This window comes from Taeniopygia guttata, chromosome 5 (genome assembly GCF_048771995.1).
Source record: "Taeniopygia guttata chromosome 5, bTaeGut7.mat, whole genome shotgun sequence".
NCBI classification, from domain to species: Eukaryota; Metazoa; Chordata; class Aves; order Passeriformes; family Estrildidae; genus Taeniopygia; species Taeniopygia guttata.
Genome location: NC_133030.1, coordinates 5430143 through 5449665, shown reverse-complemented (window position 1 = coordinate 5449665; position 19523 = coordinate 5430143). Strand labels below are relative to the sequence as shown.

Below are 19523 nucleotides of genomic sequence, written 5' to 3'. Positions count from 1 at the left end.
CTCGGAAAGAATTAAGTGCAGCAAAGATTCAGGTGTGAAATATGAGGCATGAGAGCTGCACCCACCTGTCTTTCTCTGTGGTGCATCTTCCCAGTGCAGAAAGTCTCAGATATTTAACTAAATAACCTATTGAATTTTGTACAACCTTTTGTATTGCCTGTTTGTCTCTTGCTTTATGAAATTGCAACCCAAACTGTAGCCCCAAAATCGCTGCTGTGCCTCAGCAATAAAACTTATAAAGTCACTGAAATGTTCCCAGGGAGATGCCAGATCCTTTAGCATCCCTTCTGCTTCAGAACTGCCACAAACTGTGAGAAAGATACAGTACGTAAGCCACTTGATCTGGAGCTCATTAAAACTGATAGAATAACTCCTGATCTCACTCCTAAATTTATCCTTGGAGCATCCTTTATCCAACTACTCACAAAACCAGGCATTCCCATTGAGCCAGAAGGTGTTGAGGACAGAACTGAAGCCACAGAGAGTTGCTGGTTCACACATCTCACTGTGTTCTTCAAAGGGAGGCCTTTTCAGAGTCTGTACCTCATCACTGCCCATCAGCTAAGCCAACCTGACTTGCTCTTAACTAAATGCATTGCAGTAATTGGTATGTTGTGCTTATACCGAAATGGGAAAGGTTCTTGCAAGTTTGAATCATGCTGTACTTTATTTATGCTGAAAGTATTTTGAAATAACATGTTGGTGTAAAATGTTGTGTTCCTCTGCTGTGCAAGCCAGAAGAGAAATTATTAAATTATTACAATTATTGAATATAGATCATGCAAAGTCTGTTTAGAAAAAAAAAAGGAAACTGAAGCTCTAATCTAGTCATTTGCCCAGTAATCTGTTCAATGTTTCAACATTGTAGCTCTCTGAAGTTTTTAAAACAGTCATATTTGAGTAAATCTATATATAGTAAAACTAGTAAAGAGCTGAGTCATGTTTGACTCTCCGAAATGGCATTTCTGGTTTGTACAGGCACTTGTTAGAGGCCCAGGCTTGGCAAACTTTAGTAATGAAGTGATGACAAGCCTTAGCTCACACTTCTTGTTATTATTTTCCTCTCTTGAAATTTACTAAAAATTTCAGAAAAATTATTTAAGGAAAAAAATACTCTTAGCCCCTTTCAGAAGCCAATTTAATGAGACTTGTTCTAATACTCCTCTTTGCTCTTTACAGTAGGGCTTTCCTGTCCTGTTTGGGGTCAAACTTGCTCTGTGCAGGTGTGGTTGGTATTGCATTGCACTGGTGTTTTCTCCCTCAGTGGCTTGTGAATCCAGAGAATGAGCATGGGTGTCCATGGCCTTGAGATGATCCTGGGCCAGCTCATCACAGAGAAAAACCCTGGGGAGTAACCAAATACTTAGAAAAGACTTATGATATTTAATATGTTCTGTCATCCCGTCCCTTCCAGCCATGTGCTCAGCCCCCAGCTGAAGCTCAGCATGAAGAAGAAATCTTCACAAAAAGGAAGATTCTTAGCAGCAGATTGCCCGTGGCTCAAACCTACACCTGCAGTGCCACTTTCCATATGGCTCATTCCAGTTTTTGGTGTCCAGCCTGATTTCAAGGCTTTCTGCCTAACACTCCCCTTCTGTTTCATAAGAGCTCATCCTCAGAGACACTTGGAAATTTGGGGCTGTGCAGAATCCAGCTGCACAGACTACTTGTGTGAGACCTAGACAAAGCTTATTAAATTAATGGGGGTTCATGCAAACTTTTCATACAGAGGCTGGTTAAAAAAAAAAAAAATCCAAAGTTTGCCTGTAGAATATACAGCTGTCCACAAATAACCATGCTGGACTTCCTAGGTGCTATTCCAGATTTTTGATTTACTGCAAAAATATCTTTAAGGCCTTTGTCCTCTGATGCTTCCTTTGTGTTCCAACCTGCAGTAAAACTCCCCCCACCAAACTGATCAATAAAATTGTTCAATCAGATGGCTTACCATTCTCTCCTAAGCCTACTTGACCTTTTGAAATTCAAAAAAATGCCAAAGTGCCATGTTAATTACCGATACTTTAAGTAGGATAACCAATTCAGCTGATGAGAAAATTTGACATGCTCTGAACTCACTTTGCTGATTCTGTGCACCCTGGGAAGGGATTGTTTGCAAATGTTTCAGGTTCCCATTACTGCATTGTTGTGCACCAGAAAGTCTGTGTGTTTGCAGTGTTCTGCTCAGCAAGGACACTGCTTTTGCACTGATTTTGTATTTTAAAAGGGGAGCTCAGGCACCAGAAAATTAATTACATGCATAAGACCACATGAGAAACCTGTGGAGAAGCAGAGATGTGAAACCAAATAGCAAAGTCCTCTCTTTCTGCTGGTCATTCTGGATTTCTCCTGGCCATTCTTTCCATTTTCTACCAGCTTCCATCTCATTTTGGACACCGGTGTCCCCCAGTGTCCCAGGAGATATGTGTAAATTTATCTCTTTCTTTTGTAAAACACTGAAGTTCTTAAAGTGGTCAGGATTAATCCCATGACTTTACAAAAATATGCAATCTTGGACAGTTATGGAGGAAGCCAACAGATTAATACAGCATTGTGTTATCAAAACAGTTCCTGCTCCAAGACATTCTGTGTATTGAGGCTGCAGTAACTACATGACACAAAAACTCCCCAGGAAAGAAAGGGAAGGGAGCCGTGACAGGCAGATTGACACCAGTGGTGGATTTTCCCTAGGAATCTCCAGGACAATCAGTAGTGCTCCCACATTAAACAAAATCACCCTACCAGCCTCTTCATGTCCCCCCTCCCTTGTTTTTCAGAGGACCTCAGGTTTCCTGGGAAAATGAGTACCTTGGATGTTCATATTAAGGGAGATGTTCTCAAAAGCATTGCACTTTTATCTGAGGTCTTGTCCCATGGGGAGGGAAAGCTCTAGTACAACATATGCTAATTTGGATATGATGCTAGACTACTCAGGAAATAAGAAATATGTCATAAATAACCCCAAGTCTGAAGGAATGAGATGCCTGGAAAGTGAAAGCCCAAGTCGAGAAGACTTGAGTTAATATTTGGAAAAGAACCTACATTTTTGAGATCAGTTCTGCAGCAGGTCAAGCTTTAAGGCTTGGCATATTTGGAGGCAAATTATTATCATCTAACTTCAGTATTGCAGTTCTAAATTTCAGATTTTAATGACTCGGTAAAGTCCCTAAGTTTGAACATTGTTATGTTTGTTTTGTTGAAATTCTCACAGCTGTGGGCTAAGTTCTGCCTATCCCACCCTGCTTGGTTTGAGGGGTTTTTTGGGTTTTGGTTTGGGGTTTCTTGTTTGTTTGTCTTATTGTGCTGGAGCAGGCTGCTTCTCCTCCAGACCTTGTAACGCTTCCTAAATTATTGATATCACCCAAAGGGGAGGACCAAGGGAGTTCTCTCTTATTCCCAGCACAGCTGAGAGAAGAAAGGGAGTGTGTCATTCCTCATGTTTCCAGCCCTGCCCAGCTGCAAGGTTTGCCCTCTGCATACAGTGGAATTTGATTTCCCTGCTGGCCTGACTGCAGGGTAGTTACTGCAAACTTTTGGTTACACAGGGAAAAGCAAGGTGGGGACTTTCCTCATTAAAAGAAGCAGTGGCTGATGCTCCTCACACTTGGGAAGGGCTGGAATCATGAGCAAGACCTGCATCCCAAAAAGGATGGCAGGACCCAAGTCTGCTCCACTGAGCCCTCTGAGCTTGCAGCACAAGGACTTCTAAAGTCCTTGGGTGCTTCTAAAACTGAGATTGCTGGAAAAAATAAATCAGAATTTCTGCCTCAAATTACTTGGATTTGATTTTATCGCTTTACTGTCTTGGATGAACACATTTCATGGATCCTGAGTTTAAATTAGGGCTGGAGGCAAAAGTCCTACTTCAGTCCTGGGACCCAGAGCAAGGCAAAGAAGAAACATCTACACTGGGAGAAGGGGAGGAGATTTTAATCTGAATACACCTAGAAAACCAACTGTTGCCTTGTAGATACAAAGAAAAACTAACCCTGTTAGCTTTAAATAATGTACATTTCCAAGATGCCCAGCTGTTAATCATTAACCCTGCAGCAGGTTGAAGCATAGACACAGATGTTCCAAAAGCGGTTTTATTTTCTGAATTAAAGAGAATGAAGCTACGCATTAGACAAATTAAGAAGAAATTCAAATATTTACACCCAGTTGAAACAAGATGCTGGAAAAACAGGCATGATAAAATTGCTGCAATTAAATGTAATTTAATTTATAATTCTGAAAGCATGTTTCTTCCAAAGGCAGACTTTGAGTTTTCCTTATGGAGTGTATTGTTGTGATGTACAGATTTTCCTGACTTCTTATGGCATTTTAATCAACAGCCCAATGATGTGATAATATTCCTAAAGCAGAAAAATAAGTGACATTTGTTTAGACATAATTAATGAAATATTTATGTTGCATGAGGCTGTGTGATAAAGCCCCGTTCTCTTAGTCCATTTGCTTCTGATTACATTTGTGATTTTTTTATATGACCAGACATTCTGACGCCAACTATTTTACACTGAGCAGATGTCATGTAGTAAAAATGGGTGCCAGATGCTACAAGCCACATAAGGGTAATTTGTTTAAGAGCTGGCTCAGACTTTGTGCATTCAATTACACTGTATAGTGAGCCTTATACAATCATTTGGGTAACATGGCTAACTTCAGATATACATTTTAATGAATGTTGAGTGCATTCAGAACAGCATACTACATGCAGGGTGCTCAAGGAATTAATTTATTTGTTTGTAGTACCTAGAAAAAATAAAATAAAATATATAGCCAGACAGTTTTTGACAAGGATCAAAAATTTAATTAGTGTTGTCAGCTGAATTTCCAAATTGCTCTAGGTGCTGCTGATTAGAAGTCAGGGCAGGTGCAAAGTGTCTGTTTAAGTTAAAGAACAGTACTTTTTGCTTCACTGATCATTTTGTTATTGTGTTTTAGGATGTGAATACCTGCCTATCAGAAAACAAGCTACTGAGTATTCTACTTCATCCTCGGATGAGGAATTTGAATCCAAGCCTTCATTAACACACAAGGTAATCTTGAGTTGGAAATAGGAAGGTATTTCCTTAGCTGGGTTGTATTTAAAATTCATCATATGATTTTGATCTAAAACACGCAGCAATTCCTCGAAGTGGGGAGTGGAACATTGGAGGTTGCATGTCATGGAGAGAAAATGCATTAAGACAGATGAACATCAACATTTCTTTTACCTCTTTGGACCTTTAATTTCCCCTGGTTATACCAGTGCTGACAGAGGAGGTCTTAATCTGATAAACAGAAATGTTTCACTGAAACTGCTTTGAAGCTGATTCTTAAGTGGCATTAAAATGTAGCCCAACAAGCAAACTATCGAAAAAAATAAACCAAACAGATGCAGATTTCCTCTGGGGGAATACAGACTCATTGGAGAAGTGCTGCAGGCAGGTTGCCTGGAAAGCACTCTGTGGCTCACACACTTGTTCTGATTAGGATAAAGTCACCCCCAGGCCCTGTACCCCAAAAGGGCCAACTGCAGGAGCAGGAGGCAGGGGGCTACAGTGCCCTGAACCTTCCACACCCAGCTCTGATGTGGGGAAACACAGCTTTTGTTGTCTGAACAGCTCATCAGAAATGTGTTTATCTCTTTCCTGTGCAGAATATCAGTAAATGTAATTAATAGTATGAGGCGGCCTTTTAATTTGCTGCCTTTGGGGGGTGGAGGGAAGAGGAAGGAAAGCAAACTACTGAAAAAGACTGAAAGATGTGAAAGCCAAGTGGGACTTTGAATGGAAAAAGAGCCAAAGCACAGCGATGTGTGGCAACCCTTGTCCCCAGTGGCTCTGTGTCAGGGTGTGCTGAGATGTCAGGATTCTTCATTCATCTTTCCTGTCACAGGAAAGACAATCTGTAGTAGAATAATGTTGCAGTGAATTAAAAAAGGTTTAAATAAAATAGAGAAAAGAAGGAAGACATGGGAGAAAGCTGGATAGTGGTGGCCTCCAGTAGTTCAGGTAGGGACCAGGCAGGGAGAAGGCAGAGCTCCAGGAAAGCTGCCAGAAATGGGAAGAAGGATCAGCTGTTGCACATGGGCATTAGCAGTGATTCAGTTTTGATGCACATTCCCCACTTGGTGTGTTTCTTTCAGCTGCCTTCTACCATCCCTTTTCATGCCATTCTGGCTGCTATTTTGCCAGTGCCACCATTTGTATCTGGCAAAACTTGATGGGAAAAAATGTAGGGACTTCCTGGTTGGTTAATTTTTAAATTTTGTCCAGTCTCTGGTGCTCATATATTTTGCCTCCTCAAAAATGTCTGCCCTAACCACAGCCTTGAAGCACTTCAGGACAGCTTGGGTCAAAGGGAAGATGGAGAAATGGCAGGTGATTCCCTGCCCAGCCCTGCTGCATGTGCTGTCTTGATCTCCGACAGCAGCAACAAGTGCCCCGGGGAAAAGCAAAAATCTCTGTAATGCAGCACAGAAATGGCATTAGGGAAGGTTTCATAGGGCTTCAAGTAGTATCTCATATCTCATGATGTGAATTTACCACTTTATAGCAATAGAAATGGGTTAAATTTCCTTAAACTGGTGTTTTCTCCAGCCTGTGTATGGCCATGTAGAGTGGGATGTTGTATACAGGCAGCTTTGTGATTTGGAAATGTTTTATTGACGCTCACTTAGGGTTGCCTTAGGAGCTTGTAATGCTTTATAGCAAGCACAGCAAATGCATGTAAGCATTCCTACAGGGCTGTTTCCCTTTTGCCCCAGCAGCCTGCAGTAGCTCACCCTGCTCTGGGCAAGGGATGGGGTCAGACTGTCCCCAGGGGTCAGTCCCAACCTCAACTTTGAGGAAAGCTGCAATGGCACACTCATGCTTTGATTGCCTTTTTCTTTCCCTCTGTGTCTTTTATAGGCAAAAAGGGCTTTCAGAAAGAGAAGGAAGCTGGAGAAGGAGACAAAGCAGCTGATTAAACAAGAGGAGCTGAAGAGGCTTCACAAAGCACAGGTGAAAATGTAGCTCGCAGATGTCCCCTTTGTCTCCCAAGGGTGACTCTTGAGGATGGGGGTGCCCCAAAGGGGCTCTGCACCTCCTCTCACTCCTCAGTATGGCTCACTGCCCTCTGTGCTGAAATCCCCCCAGCCAGCAGCAGCGGGAAGGTGTGTGTGGCAGGGCCCTGCATCTCTCTGGGGGACAAACCCATGTCAGTCCCTGGAGATCATCATAATTACCATCATAATTTTGCAAATGTGCATGAAGAGCAAGAGGGAATAGTGACTAGCAATAAGAGAAGGGAACTGAAGAGGGAAAGAAAGGGGAAATAACATCAACTCCGTAGAATGTAAGAAACTCAGCCATTACCTCTGTGCATTACAGGAGGATACAAAAATACAGTGATGGCTTTTGTTCTCTCCTTGCTACAACAACAAAAGTGAACCATTCTTTTCCCTTAATGATGGAAAGTCACTTCATTTTATACAGGCCCTGCTATTCAGAAAATGCTAGGAAAGCTCTGGACTCTACTGATGTGTTATTATTTCCAGTTGCAGTTTAAGATTTGTAAATGCACTTCTGCACAATTTGATCTCAGATGTACCCTATTTAATACATGGAAAGAGAAGCTATGTCTTCGTTTTTTATCTGAGAATTGTAAATTATCTCCAGGTAACCTTATGTGACTACTCTTGTTTTAATGCTTTGTGGAGACAATGAAGTCCAAACTTTTTGAATCATCTTTCATAATTGTTAGGCTGTTGCTGAGGGCTTGGCTTGGAATGCCCTCATACAGCCTGAAATGTGAACTGCTGAGTATCTGTCTTTGACATTTCAACCTTTTAAGGTGCTTCATGCTTTTTATCCCCTCCACACCTCTAAAAGTTTTATTTCAAAGGGAATGGACAATGGATGTAGAAATCCTTCCTGAAGTGCCACTGAATTGTCACAGCTATTAGACCCTTTTCTTTCTGGGTCAAAAGCTGGTGAAATATGAAAGTAAACCAAACAAAATCCCATGGACAATAAAATAGCTAGCAGAGTTTTCCAGCTGTAAACCTTCCCTATTTATATGAGCTTTACTAATGTAATATCTCAGAATATGTCTCCGAATATGAAAGTATTGACTTTTTACACCTTGTGAGACACAGAAAATTTGTGATCTCTTTTTTACAATGGGAGAGCTAAAACTCAGAGAAAACTGAGGTTCTTTTGGTGCCTGTGATACTAACATAAAATTGTGATAGACACCTAGTGGCACATTTAAATTGTTTAGGTGCCTGGTACACTCAAAGAGTTGGCAAGAGCCACAACTCCTCTGAGACCTTTCTAAGCTGTTTCTCTAAGCACTGAGACCATCTTTTGTCTCTGAATTTTTTTGTCTGTAGCTTTTCCATCATTACATTTTTGCAGGCAATCCAGCGCCAGCTGGAAGAACTGGAGGAAAGACAAAGAACTTTGGAGATTTTTGGTGTCGAACTGGAGAGAGAACTAAGAGGAGAAGCAGGTACACAAAGCAGTTTGCTTGTTTAGTGGTGGGATTTTTAACCTGTTCCAAAGCAGAGGGTTTTAATGGTTGTCATGGAAATAGTTTGGTGTAAAATCTGAAAAGGAACAATAACTGGAAGGACAAAAATTATTGATAAACCTTTTTCTCAAACTCTGTTAGCTCACACACCTTTACATTGAATGCTTTAAATTTTCTGTTGATTATCACAGATTTGGAATTATTGACAATGCTATTGAACATGAATTTACATTTCCCCCAACTCTGCCCCCCTCTCCTTTATTTTTCTTTTTTTTTTTTTTTTTTTAATTTAAGCCTCATCCTGAGCTTAATTTCATCTTGTGGAGGGAACCATTGAGGTTTCCAGGAGCTGTATCTCAGTTACCAAGCCAGCAGCAGCCCATGCCTAGTAACGGAGTCTTTAATGACTTTCCTGGAGTGTGAAATGCCATTAATATGATTAGAGCCAGTGGCCATGCTATAGCAACAGCAGCCTGCAGGCACACACACAGACCCCAGGAGCACAGCTTTTTCCCCAGGGGACAGACAATGACAGGGGTGTCCCCTGGCCCCAGCTAGAGGCAAGGTTTCCCTCACCTGAGCCAACACTCCCAAGCACCCAGGGCTGTAGGATCCTGCCCCTGGCACTGCTCCCTAGCACACACGGAGTGAAGCAGAGGTTCAGGACCCCTGGGGGCTCCTGCCAGGCTCAGAATGGGGCTGGGAATGTCAACCATGCCCATAAGGGACTTCAGAGGGGGCTGTGGGTCTGTGCTGAAGGGACTGACAGACTGAATGCAAATGTGTCTTTATTTACCTCCACTTTAGAAAACTGAGCCTCGTGTTTTCCTGATGGGCAGTTGCACAACATGGAAAACCCAGATATGTTTTGGCACCTGATCTTGTTGTTGTCTTAACCAGGCAATCCAGTCCAACCCCTCCATGCTGGCCTATTTAATGCTGTATTTCATAGCAGCTCTCACCCCTATCCTGACACTGCACTAATCAGTTTACCAAGAGGGCATTCACCCAACCTTTTGTATTTATTAACTAATTTCCTAGAATTGATCGTCTTAGTCTAGTCCAAATTTTATTTAAAAATTTATCATCTATTTTTCTTAAATGAAATCACAAGCCTTTCTCAAACAGCACCCCGCTTTACTGCCTGTGAGAAAGTCTGCTAAAAAGGCTGTGAGAATTTAGAGAGTCAGATTTTTTCTTCTGATTTGAATAAAGGTGGTTGTTTTTTGTAAATATAGAGGGATGAGAAGCTTCTAGCTCTTGGGATAGACACGGAATACCAGGATAAATGGCCTAGAGCCACTTCTTGTTGTTGCTGTTTTGACAATCGCATTTCCTAAGGAAGGCTGCCTGCCAAGAGATCGATGCTTCTCATTCTCTTACCATCCCTGGTAATTGGATTGCCCTCATTAAGGTGAAAGTACTGTTTTTTTCTCCCTGTTGATTGTTTGTGTGTAGGTGGCCCATTACAAATAGGGCAGATACTGAAACGTAGGATGTTACTGTCTCTCAATAACTCTTCTGGTGCAAAAGCACAAAACCATGAGCTTCCCAGACAAAATGTGAGTGCTTTGTTGCTCATAATAACATATGTGTAATGATGCAGGATTTGGTGAGCTTAATATTCTGTTAAAGCTTCCTAAAAATAATGAGCATTATTTTTTAATGAATGACCAGTGTTTATTAGGTTAAGTTGTATTTAAGCAGGTCTGCGCTTATGCAATTCAAGTGATTTAATAGGTATTATTAAGGTAATTAGAAAACGATCACAGTTCAGCAATAATATTGAGCTGCAAAGGTTGTGAATAACCAGATTTAGAGGCAGGCCTGCAAACACCAGTTTTCAGTGACATTTACGCAACTCTCCTCTAATAATTCTGTAAGCCTGGGATGAATGGCCTCTTTGTTAGGGGGAGTTATTCATTAGCTCCTCAACTGAATTAGAAGAGAACATGCGTGGGTGCGAAACAACTGCCATGAAGACTGATGAGCAAAATGAGGTTTTGATGATCTCGTAATTGTAGTGACAATAATTCATGCATTAGGAAAAAAACCGCAAACCCCCACAAAACACTCCCAAAAAATGAGAAGAAATACTATCAGTCCTATGAATAATTTTTCATGCTCGTTATTTCCTTTATTCTGCTTCAAAATACCAAATAATAAATCACTGATGTACCGTTGCTTTGTTTTCTGCTGACATTTGTGAAGGCTTATGGAGAGCTTCTGCCTACAAGAAAATACAGAAATAAAATTCTCAAAACACGTTTTCCACTGAAATTAGCATAAGGGCTCAGTTGACTAAACAAGTCATGAACAATGATGGTAAAGAAGAAAACCTACATTGAGAGAACATTAGGAAATGTCTCCATGCTTTGGAAAGTGAATAAATATCTGCACATGTTGTAGATAGTTTTTGATTTCACAGAAAACATATCCGAGGTGTCTCAGAATTTTCAACAGAGTCAAAAGAAATCAGTTGCAAGCCTGTAGAAATAAGGAATATGAGGTTTTACTGTACCTAAAAAGGGGCAAACTGGCCAGGATCCCATTACTGTGTGATGACTGTAAGAAGGGACAGTGAAGCATCAGTCTGGAGAAGAGAAGGTTCAGGTTTTGAGAAGAGTGTTCAGTAAATACTCCTCCACAGCATATACAATTCCCTCAAAAGTGATGAAAACAGAAATACCTATGATGTAATTAGAAGAATGTCTGACTTTCAAATGGATCTCAGTTAGAGGAGACTCGGGTAAAGCTTTAGCAAAGCTGTAGGGAAAAGCCAACATGGCTCACAAAACAAACTCACAAACAGTTTTTCCTCTGGCCTATAAAAAAGATCTGTCGAAATGCATCATCCAATATGCTTCTTTGGTTTGTTCTGTCCTTGGAAGGCATCAAGCACTCCATCAGACTTAAATAAGTATTAACATTGCTAGTAACAAACATTTGAAAAGCTCAGGGAAAAAATGCCAGTGGGAGCACTTAGAGGCATTCTGTGGGATGGAGAAGGAGGCAAAACAAGAGCTACTTTTGTTTCATCTTTTTGTGGGTTTTATGCAAATGAATTTTTTTTTTTTTTTGCAAAGTGCATTAGCTTTGCTTACCTCAATCAACCTACAGTACACAGTCTTTTATTAGAGATACAGAGTTTTTAAAGTGTAAAGGCGAAAGGTTAAAAGAAAGAATATTTCTGCCTAAGCAAGGAAACAAGGAAAACGGAACGGTAACCTTTTGTGTCTGTGCTGCACTTATGCATAACAGCAATTGCAGTATTTTTACTGACAGTAAAATAGATCAAATTTTGATGATGCTGCCATTTCCTATGGTGGTGTTCAAAGACCTAAGGCTCTGAATATAATACTGCATGCCTGAATTGGATGGGTGAGAAACTGGCATGTTCCAGCAAGGAGCAATCCTGCACTCACTCTGGAAAGACCCTTTATCACCACTTGCTGACCTGGAAGATCCCACGGGAACGCATCCATTACTGCCAAGTTTTAATGGAATCAGGCAGGAATTGAAGAGAGATTGCTCTGCCTTCTCCTACTGTTTATCCTCCTGTTTCATGGTAATTTCCAGCTGGGGTCAAGTCCTGATGACAACTGTAGACCTGCACCCATGCCAGCATGACACCTCCTCCAATGCTGGCAGGAGGTGCCCTGGGTTCCCTGGGATGGTGGTGTCTGGTGAAGGCATGCAAAGGGGCTGGTGATCCCAAACACCCAGCAATTCCCTTTGGTTTAGGCAGGTGGCTAAAGGGCTTCATTGGGTGACGCCCCAAGGAGATGGGCTTTGAGCTGCTGCTTTAGCGTGGAGTCCAAATCCTGGCTCTGAGTGAGGGACAGCTGAAGCTGTAGAGACAAGAAGGTAACTTGTTGAAGCACATTTAAAAATTACAACAGAATGGCGTCAGGAACACGGCTGAACTGCTCAGGATTCTGGCTGTCTCTCCCCTTGGCAATCCAGTTTAATGATACTCTTGTAATTGGTGTCTCTGGAGCTTTTGGGTTAAGTTTCAGTGCTCTCATACAAAATAGAGGCACAGTTCCTCTTAAAGTAGAAGAAATTTTATAAGCTTCCATCTACAGAAAACATCCAGGCTGGTTTGTGGGGATTTTACTCTTGGTTATCTAGCATTGTGATGTAAGGACTGAGGAGGAGAGAGCTTGTTTCCCTGCCTGCTGGCAGTACTCCTTTTTCTTCACCCTGAATCTGGCTATCTCTGCTTCCATGTGTGGTGAGGAGTGCAGACACCATGGGCTGGGGCAGGAGCACAGGCTGGCTGTTGGCTTTATGCTTCTAAAGGTGCCAGTGTGTCGCTGGGATTGTAGCCTCAGCCTGGAGTAGTGTAAGATATTTGCCTCCTACAAGTGATCACTGTTTTGTGGCAGCAGGCAGGAATCTGTTCTGTTCCCACAGAACAGATGTGGGAGGTGTGTTGGCAGTGCCATCAGTGTTGCTGTAATTCTGCATCGAAGGGAGGTGGAGTGGCTTTGTTTCATGAAAAAATGAATGGAAAATGTGAAGTCATGAGGATGTTAAAAAGAACAGCAAGGAAAAGAAATACATATGTGCTCTGACTCGCCATTTGAAAACACCCAGGGGTTCTTCATTGCCAAAGGGTTTTGTGCAGATGGTATTTTAGGAGAGTAAAGGTCCTTACCCGGTGAAAGAGATCCACCCTTTTCTTCAGCAAGACAGAGTCAAGCTGTGAACTCTCTGGGAGAAGGGCTGTCCATCTGTTGATGTCCTGGCCCAAAGTGTTATAAAACCACCCAGTTATCATAGATTTGTCATTCAAAGCAGATGGAGATTTAGAGGCCAGTTGACAAGTGAAGGGAAATTTGCAGAGGATTTGGTGGTGTGTCTGACGTCCACTGGAAGCAGAGATTACGTTGCTACTTCCCAGTGTGTGCATCCTGAAGGCTGATGGTGTAATGAATATCCACTTAGACACAGTTCAGCTCTGAGGCCCAGTTTCAACAAAGACACTATCTTATCAAAGGCAGAGCTAAGAGACAGAAATAGTGCCCAATAAAGTCGATGTGATTATTTGAAAGGAAAAATTTTAGGACAAAAGTGTTTTAAAATCCAGTGAATCTTTAGCTGCAATAAGCCACAACTGTCAACCAAAAAACAGATAAAAATGTCATACCTGTTGTACTGAGTCATTACTGGGGTAAGTATAGTTTTGCACACAGCAAAACCATCTGCATTTGAAGTCATGTAGGCTTACACAGGAGAACTACTGAAGGAGAACTTAGTTGGCAAAAGTATTGGAAGAAAGCTGATGAAGCACACTGAAGTCTCCTATCTCACACAGATTCAGGCACAAAGGACGAAAATCAGATGCTATATGAATGGTTTGAGCTGGTCATGGAGAAGAATAAATTAATGCGCTATGAGTCTAAGCTCCTGATTATGTAAGTAAGAATAAGTATTAAAGATGGGGAGGGGAGAGGGAAAAAACGTACTCACAACTCACAATACACCTCAGTACCTTCCTGTGTGCTGTGTTTGAGACAGCTGAGGAATAAAATCCAGAGTAGCTACAGCCTGTTTTGAACACAGATTTGCAGCTGAGGCCTCCTCATCCTTCCCTCTTGCAGTGGTTCAAACATTTCAATTCTGTATTATACTCAACCAATGTGGCATAGAGATACTCTGCCTTCACATAGTGTGGGTCTAATGAGCACCTCCTCTCGGGAAGAAAAACAGTCTGACAAATTAATCTCTTTTTATTGGACATAGGAAAAAAAAGACCTAGAAATTCACTACAGCCATGAAGCAGATACACCAACACAAGAAGCAAATGTCACTGTTGTGGCTGATGGAAGCAATGTTTGCTGTAACTCCCTTTCCTTGCCTCCCTGCAAACACACCCGAGACAGCTATTCTCTCCACTACTATTTTAGTAGCTATTTTCTCCACTATTCGTGGGCAATGTGGGAAGGTGACAGCACTCCTCCCTCACCCCTGGGTTTCCCACCTGTACAGGCTGCCCATTGCCATTTATCATTTCCAAATCACTCAGCCCAGCCCTGGGCTCCAGCTGCACTCCAGTTTCTCCCCAGCTGTGCTGGTGCTGCTGGGGCCAAACCTTTTTTGCCCCTCTCCTTGTCACTGGGTGCTGTGGTAGCAATGCTTTCTTCTCACACTGTGTGAGTTAAAAAGGCAACAGTGGGCTGCTTTTAGCACTGCAGGACACAAACTGTTGCTGTCTGGATGTGTTCATGTGTTAATTCCTTTGCCCCAGGACCTGCTCCTGTGCAGAGGGTCTGGTGAGGCCCTTCATGTGTGGGTTCAGCCTTATGCAGAATTACAATGTGGGTGCCACCAGCAAAGCACAGATGGTTCAAAGCTTTAAGCAATGCTGTGTATGGGGGAGTTTAACCCCATACATAATGTAAAAGGTGGCAGTGGTACTCCTGGAGCTGCTCACACAGGTAAACCTTTTAGCTTTGGCAGCCCATGAGGAGAAAATACTGGATAAACAAAACACAGAATCTTGTAATTGAAATAATGTTGAAATACGTCTTCATTGAAAAAAGATGCTTCTTAACATCCTTTTTGCTGCACCCAGAGCCCGAGAGCTAGAATTGGAGGACCACCAAAGCAGGCTGGAACAAAAGCTGAGAGAGAAAATGGCCATTGATGGTAAGTCAAAGGGGACAGTGTGCCCCAGCTTACAGGATAGACTGTGCCAACCCTGTTTCCTCCAAAAAGAACCAGGGTGGCTGAGGCTCCTGTGCTCCCTCTGAGCACAGCTCAGCCAGCAAAATGTGAGATCTTCTCCTGGTGAAGACAGTGAACCAACCTGCCCAGTTCTACACTGGGCTGGATTGGAAGCGCTGCAGGTGTAATTACACTAATTGGCTCTCCAGGCAGCAATGTCCAGCTGATGTTGGACAGCAAAGGAAAGTAACTTCTTCAGTCACCTAAGCAGAAGAGGTTGTCTGCTCTTATGCAGCATTGCTGGTTGCCACAGTATTTTGGGACTGCTTTGAGGTGCTTGGGCTTGTCTTTTCATTTGGGATTTGAAAAGGAGCATGGGGAGGAGCAATGCAGGGAGAAGAGTGGTTTCATAGCACTGAGTACCCCAAAATATCCTGTTGTGTTCCAGGCACGTGGATTGCAAGTGATGGCAGTTTTCAGTACATTTTCTGAAAAATGCTTTCCATTTTCTTACAGGTACTACATTTCGTGTTGAGATTTTTACGTTATAAACTCAATTTAAACTACAGCTTAATTGCTTCTATAATTTAGTGGCGCTTTTCCTATCTCTTCCAGTCTAAATTTCATACAAGATCTACTCTAGACCCTAGGAACCCTAATGAACCCAACTTCAAATGGCCCAAATCTAGGAGAAAATTTCTCTGAACTGTAATTTTAACAATACTAACTGCTATTGACTACGTTTGTCATTGATGATAATGTTAATTCAAGCTGTGCACTAACAGTTAAAATGCAAACAGTGATCTGGTTCTTAAGATATTTTTTGTGACCTTTTAGACAGCCTTAAGGATGAGATGGATCTGAACAAGGAAGCTGAAATTTTTACTGAGATGATGAAAGTGGTTGAAGAAAGGGACAGACTCGTGTGTGCCTTAGAAGAGCAGAGAGTGAAAGAAAGAGCAGAAGACCAGCACCTCGAAAGCCCTATATTATCTACAGGTTATCAGCTAAGCAGGATTTAAACATGCAAATAAACATCCTTTCAGCAGTATTCCCTATCATGGAGACACACTCTTCTGGAAAATGAAGGAATTCAAATTTAAAATCAACTTATTTGGGAAGCACATCATTTTGTTATCAAAAGCAGGTCTTTTGCTTGTAGCAGAGACAGGCATTTCACTGTCAGCTCAAAGGATCACTGGGATACAGATTTGGACTGAATGTGCCTGTCTGACAGGGTCTGTGAAAGGGAAATCAGAGCTCCATTATTCTCTCGGAATTTTATTTTAATGCTGAGAGTAGATTTTCTGAGGGACATGATGACATCATTTAGTATTTCTAAGACAGCCTTACTTTCCATCTGTTTGTCTGAATCTCTGTGTGGCTTTGTTAATATTTTGGCACAGCCAAGCCATGGTCAACTATAGAAAAGTCAGAAAACAAGCATCTCATTAAAATAGGGTTAGTCTTTATTTCTGGTGGAGGAAGAGTCCTTTGACTAATAACTACATATAAGCACTTACTAAAACTACTGTAAATGCAATGTCAGAAATTAATCTTTCAGGTATTTATAAGTTTTATTGCACTGTGTGTTTTTGAACAAGAAGTTAAAGCAATATTAAATCTCTGCATTTTGCAAAATGGTAAGGGATTATCAAAGGGGTGACTATCCTTACAGCTGTTACATGCACAAAAAACTTTCTGTATATCAGAGATTAAGGTCTTTAAGATAAAAGATCATTTAAAAATAGTAATTCAGACTCAATTGGACAATAGGGCAGACTTTACTAGGGCATAGTTTACAATTTCTTCATAAAAGACATCACAAATTGTATTGTTGGGTGTGATACATGGTATAGCAGTTAAAGACCTCCCTGACAAGCATCCCTTAAAAGTACTGCAAAAAATGTTGGCTTTTAATATCAACATTTGATAGAAAATATTGTGAGTGTATTTAAATTAAATTTATCTTGCTGCTTGAGAATATATGCATTTTTTTGCTTAAAGGGACCATCTATACTTTTTGTACATGCATGTGTATATATTGGCAAAAAAGCATGCAGAAATTCTCCTAAATTAAGTAACTTCTTAAATCTGAGATAATCTGCAATTTAAGTTTGGTATTCCCAACTTGTACGTGTGATGCACTAGATTTTCAAAGTGGAAAAAACAAGGGGAAACTGAAGGACTGTTTTTTGAATATCATTTTACCTCATGCTCTGAGAAAATTCGATGTTCTCATTATTTTTTGAATGGTGCTAATTTACAGCATCTGCCTGTGGTACAGCCAAAGATAGAGGCATTCCTGTTAAAAAAAGCTTTAAACTGAAAAACCACTTTGTTAGTCCTGGTAAAGTAACAGACACACTGGATCTTGTCACAATAATTTTTGAGTTATCTTCAGGGTTGGTTTGTTTTTTGTTTTGTTTTTTTTTTTTTTTTCCCCCTTCTGTATTGCAAAAAATTTGAAATACCCTTTCTAAAGGTAAAAGCAAGTTTTTGCTATTGGCCACAGATAAATAATATACCTCTGTTGGTACAAGCTTTATACTATTGCTCTGCAATATTTATTTATATCTATTTATTAGACTGTTTAGAGAAGGTAGGAGTTTCTGGTTACATTTTACAGGTTGGATATTGTCTCGGATTTTGATTGAAAAATGTGTATTTCTAACAGCCGTGTACAGCAAAACTGTTCATTGTAGAGTAGACAGCTTTATAGATTTGGTACATAATTAGCAATAAAACATGAATTAAGATTTTAAGCAACGTTCTCAGTGACCATAACTTGAAGGGATACCCTTAAAACACAGCATTTAGGGCTTTAAAATGTAATTTGTCTTCCATCACAGTGAAAAGACATGGAATAAATCCTTAAATATGTTCCAAAATAACCACTAGACATTTCCACCCCCCCACCTCATTCATAGGCTAAGCATACCTGATCTTCAGATGATGTTTTTACTAAGATGGATTGCAGTGACTGATTTTTTAAACTAACTCTATTGCTTAAGGCTGACACAAAGCAGAAGAGGCAGAGCAGCAATAAATATTTTCATTTTCTCTGTTGAAATCTGCTGGTATTTCCAGTTTTGCGGAGAAAATTTCTGGGTTTTAGCACTGTCCCCAGTCCTGCCTCATGCAGTCCTGTAGAAAAAGACAGTCTAGGAAATGTCATCATTTTCTGTGAAAGTCATAATGATTTCACAGTATTTTTAAAAGTTTCAAAGCAAAATTCTTAGAGCTTTACACAGGAGGAGAATTCTGCAAGAATCTCCAGTTATATCAAAGATTGTTTTTTTTCACCTCACTGTTACAATTTAGAAATCCATTCATATTAGCGTTGCTGCAAAAAAGCCCTGAGATTTCAGTTTACAGCAGATACCTGTTCAGCTATAAAATCAAACTGCAAAGGGTACCTTCCCTCGAGCTTCAAAGATTTGCATTCCTGAGAGTATCAGAGTCTACAGAAGCTGAGGGCCGTCAGAACTTTATGGACATCAAAAATATTCTTTGCTAAAGAAAGACTTTTCGGGATGCCCTGTGGTTGTTACATATGTTCCAGCCAAACTGTCTGCTCTTGGGTGGAAAAACCTGTCAGGCTTCTGCTATCCTGCCTGATATTTAGTACCTCACATGATTAGATCCAAAAATAAGCCGTGCAAGGGATTTAGAAAAATCATTAAAAAAAAAAATCATTTAAAGAAGGTCTTTGTGTAGAGTAGAGAAGGGGGTTTAAAAAAAAAGAGAAGCTATGTGCACTTCCCCAGGTCAATTTCATATGGTTGGCTTCTACTGGAAATGTATTTAAACACTGGTTTGGTTATCCGTTTTCTTGCTGCTCAATCTTTTCTGTAACTTGGCTCACTAATTTATAATAGATTTATTCATTTTTAAGTTCATGGCACTGTTATTTTGGGGTATAATGTGATGTGCTGGAATGTACTGAGTGTGTCTAAACGGGCTGGTTGTGAGAAATTATCTATTTGAAAGAATAAAATTCTTTCTCAGTCTTGAGATCATTTCCATAGAAATTTCTTTCCACTGACACCTACAGCGCAATAATGTGTGATGAGGACAGATCCTTAGCTGAGAAATTAAATTCTGAATTCATGCACTGGTAAGTAAATCACAGCATCTTGCAGTGCAGAGATTCCTTTTGTATTTCAGAAATAATGACACTCTGAGGTTAGGGGGCAGAAGAGATTACAAACCCCAGGAGACCAACAGCTTCCACACGTGCTCGCACAGGAATTCACCAGCTGGTTCCCTTGGGCTTGACACACAAATTATATCAGCCCCTCGAAGATTCAGAGGAAAGGTGTCAATAAAATGGTGATCAAAAGCTT

The 19523-nt window shown here is 40.9% G+C and overlaps 1 protein-coding gene across 3 annotated transcripts in view; it reads left to right on the top strand.

Moving 5' to 3' along the window:
* MICAL2 (microtubule associated monooxygenase, calponin and LIM domain containing 2) overlaps positions 1–19191 on the top strand; it is a 116435-nt gene extending 97244 nt beyond the window's left edge. For all 3 annotated transcript variants that reach the window (XM_072929485.1, XM_072929484.1, XM_030273443.4), the window contains 6 exons: positions 4942–5036; positions 6894–6986; positions 8385–8478; positions 13823–13922; positions 15083–15156; positions 16012–19191. In XM_072929485.1, coding sequence (XP_072785586.1) covers positions 4942–5036; positions 6894–6986; positions 8385–8478; positions 13823–13922; positions 15083–15156; positions 16012–16196 — 641 coding nt within the window. In that variant the 3' untranslated portion in view covers positions 16197–19191. The remainder of the gene's footprint in view (positions 1–4941; positions 5037–6893; positions 6987–8384; positions 8479–13822; positions 13923–15082; positions 15157–16011) is intronic.
* Positions 19192–19523: the final 332 nt, after the last annotated feature.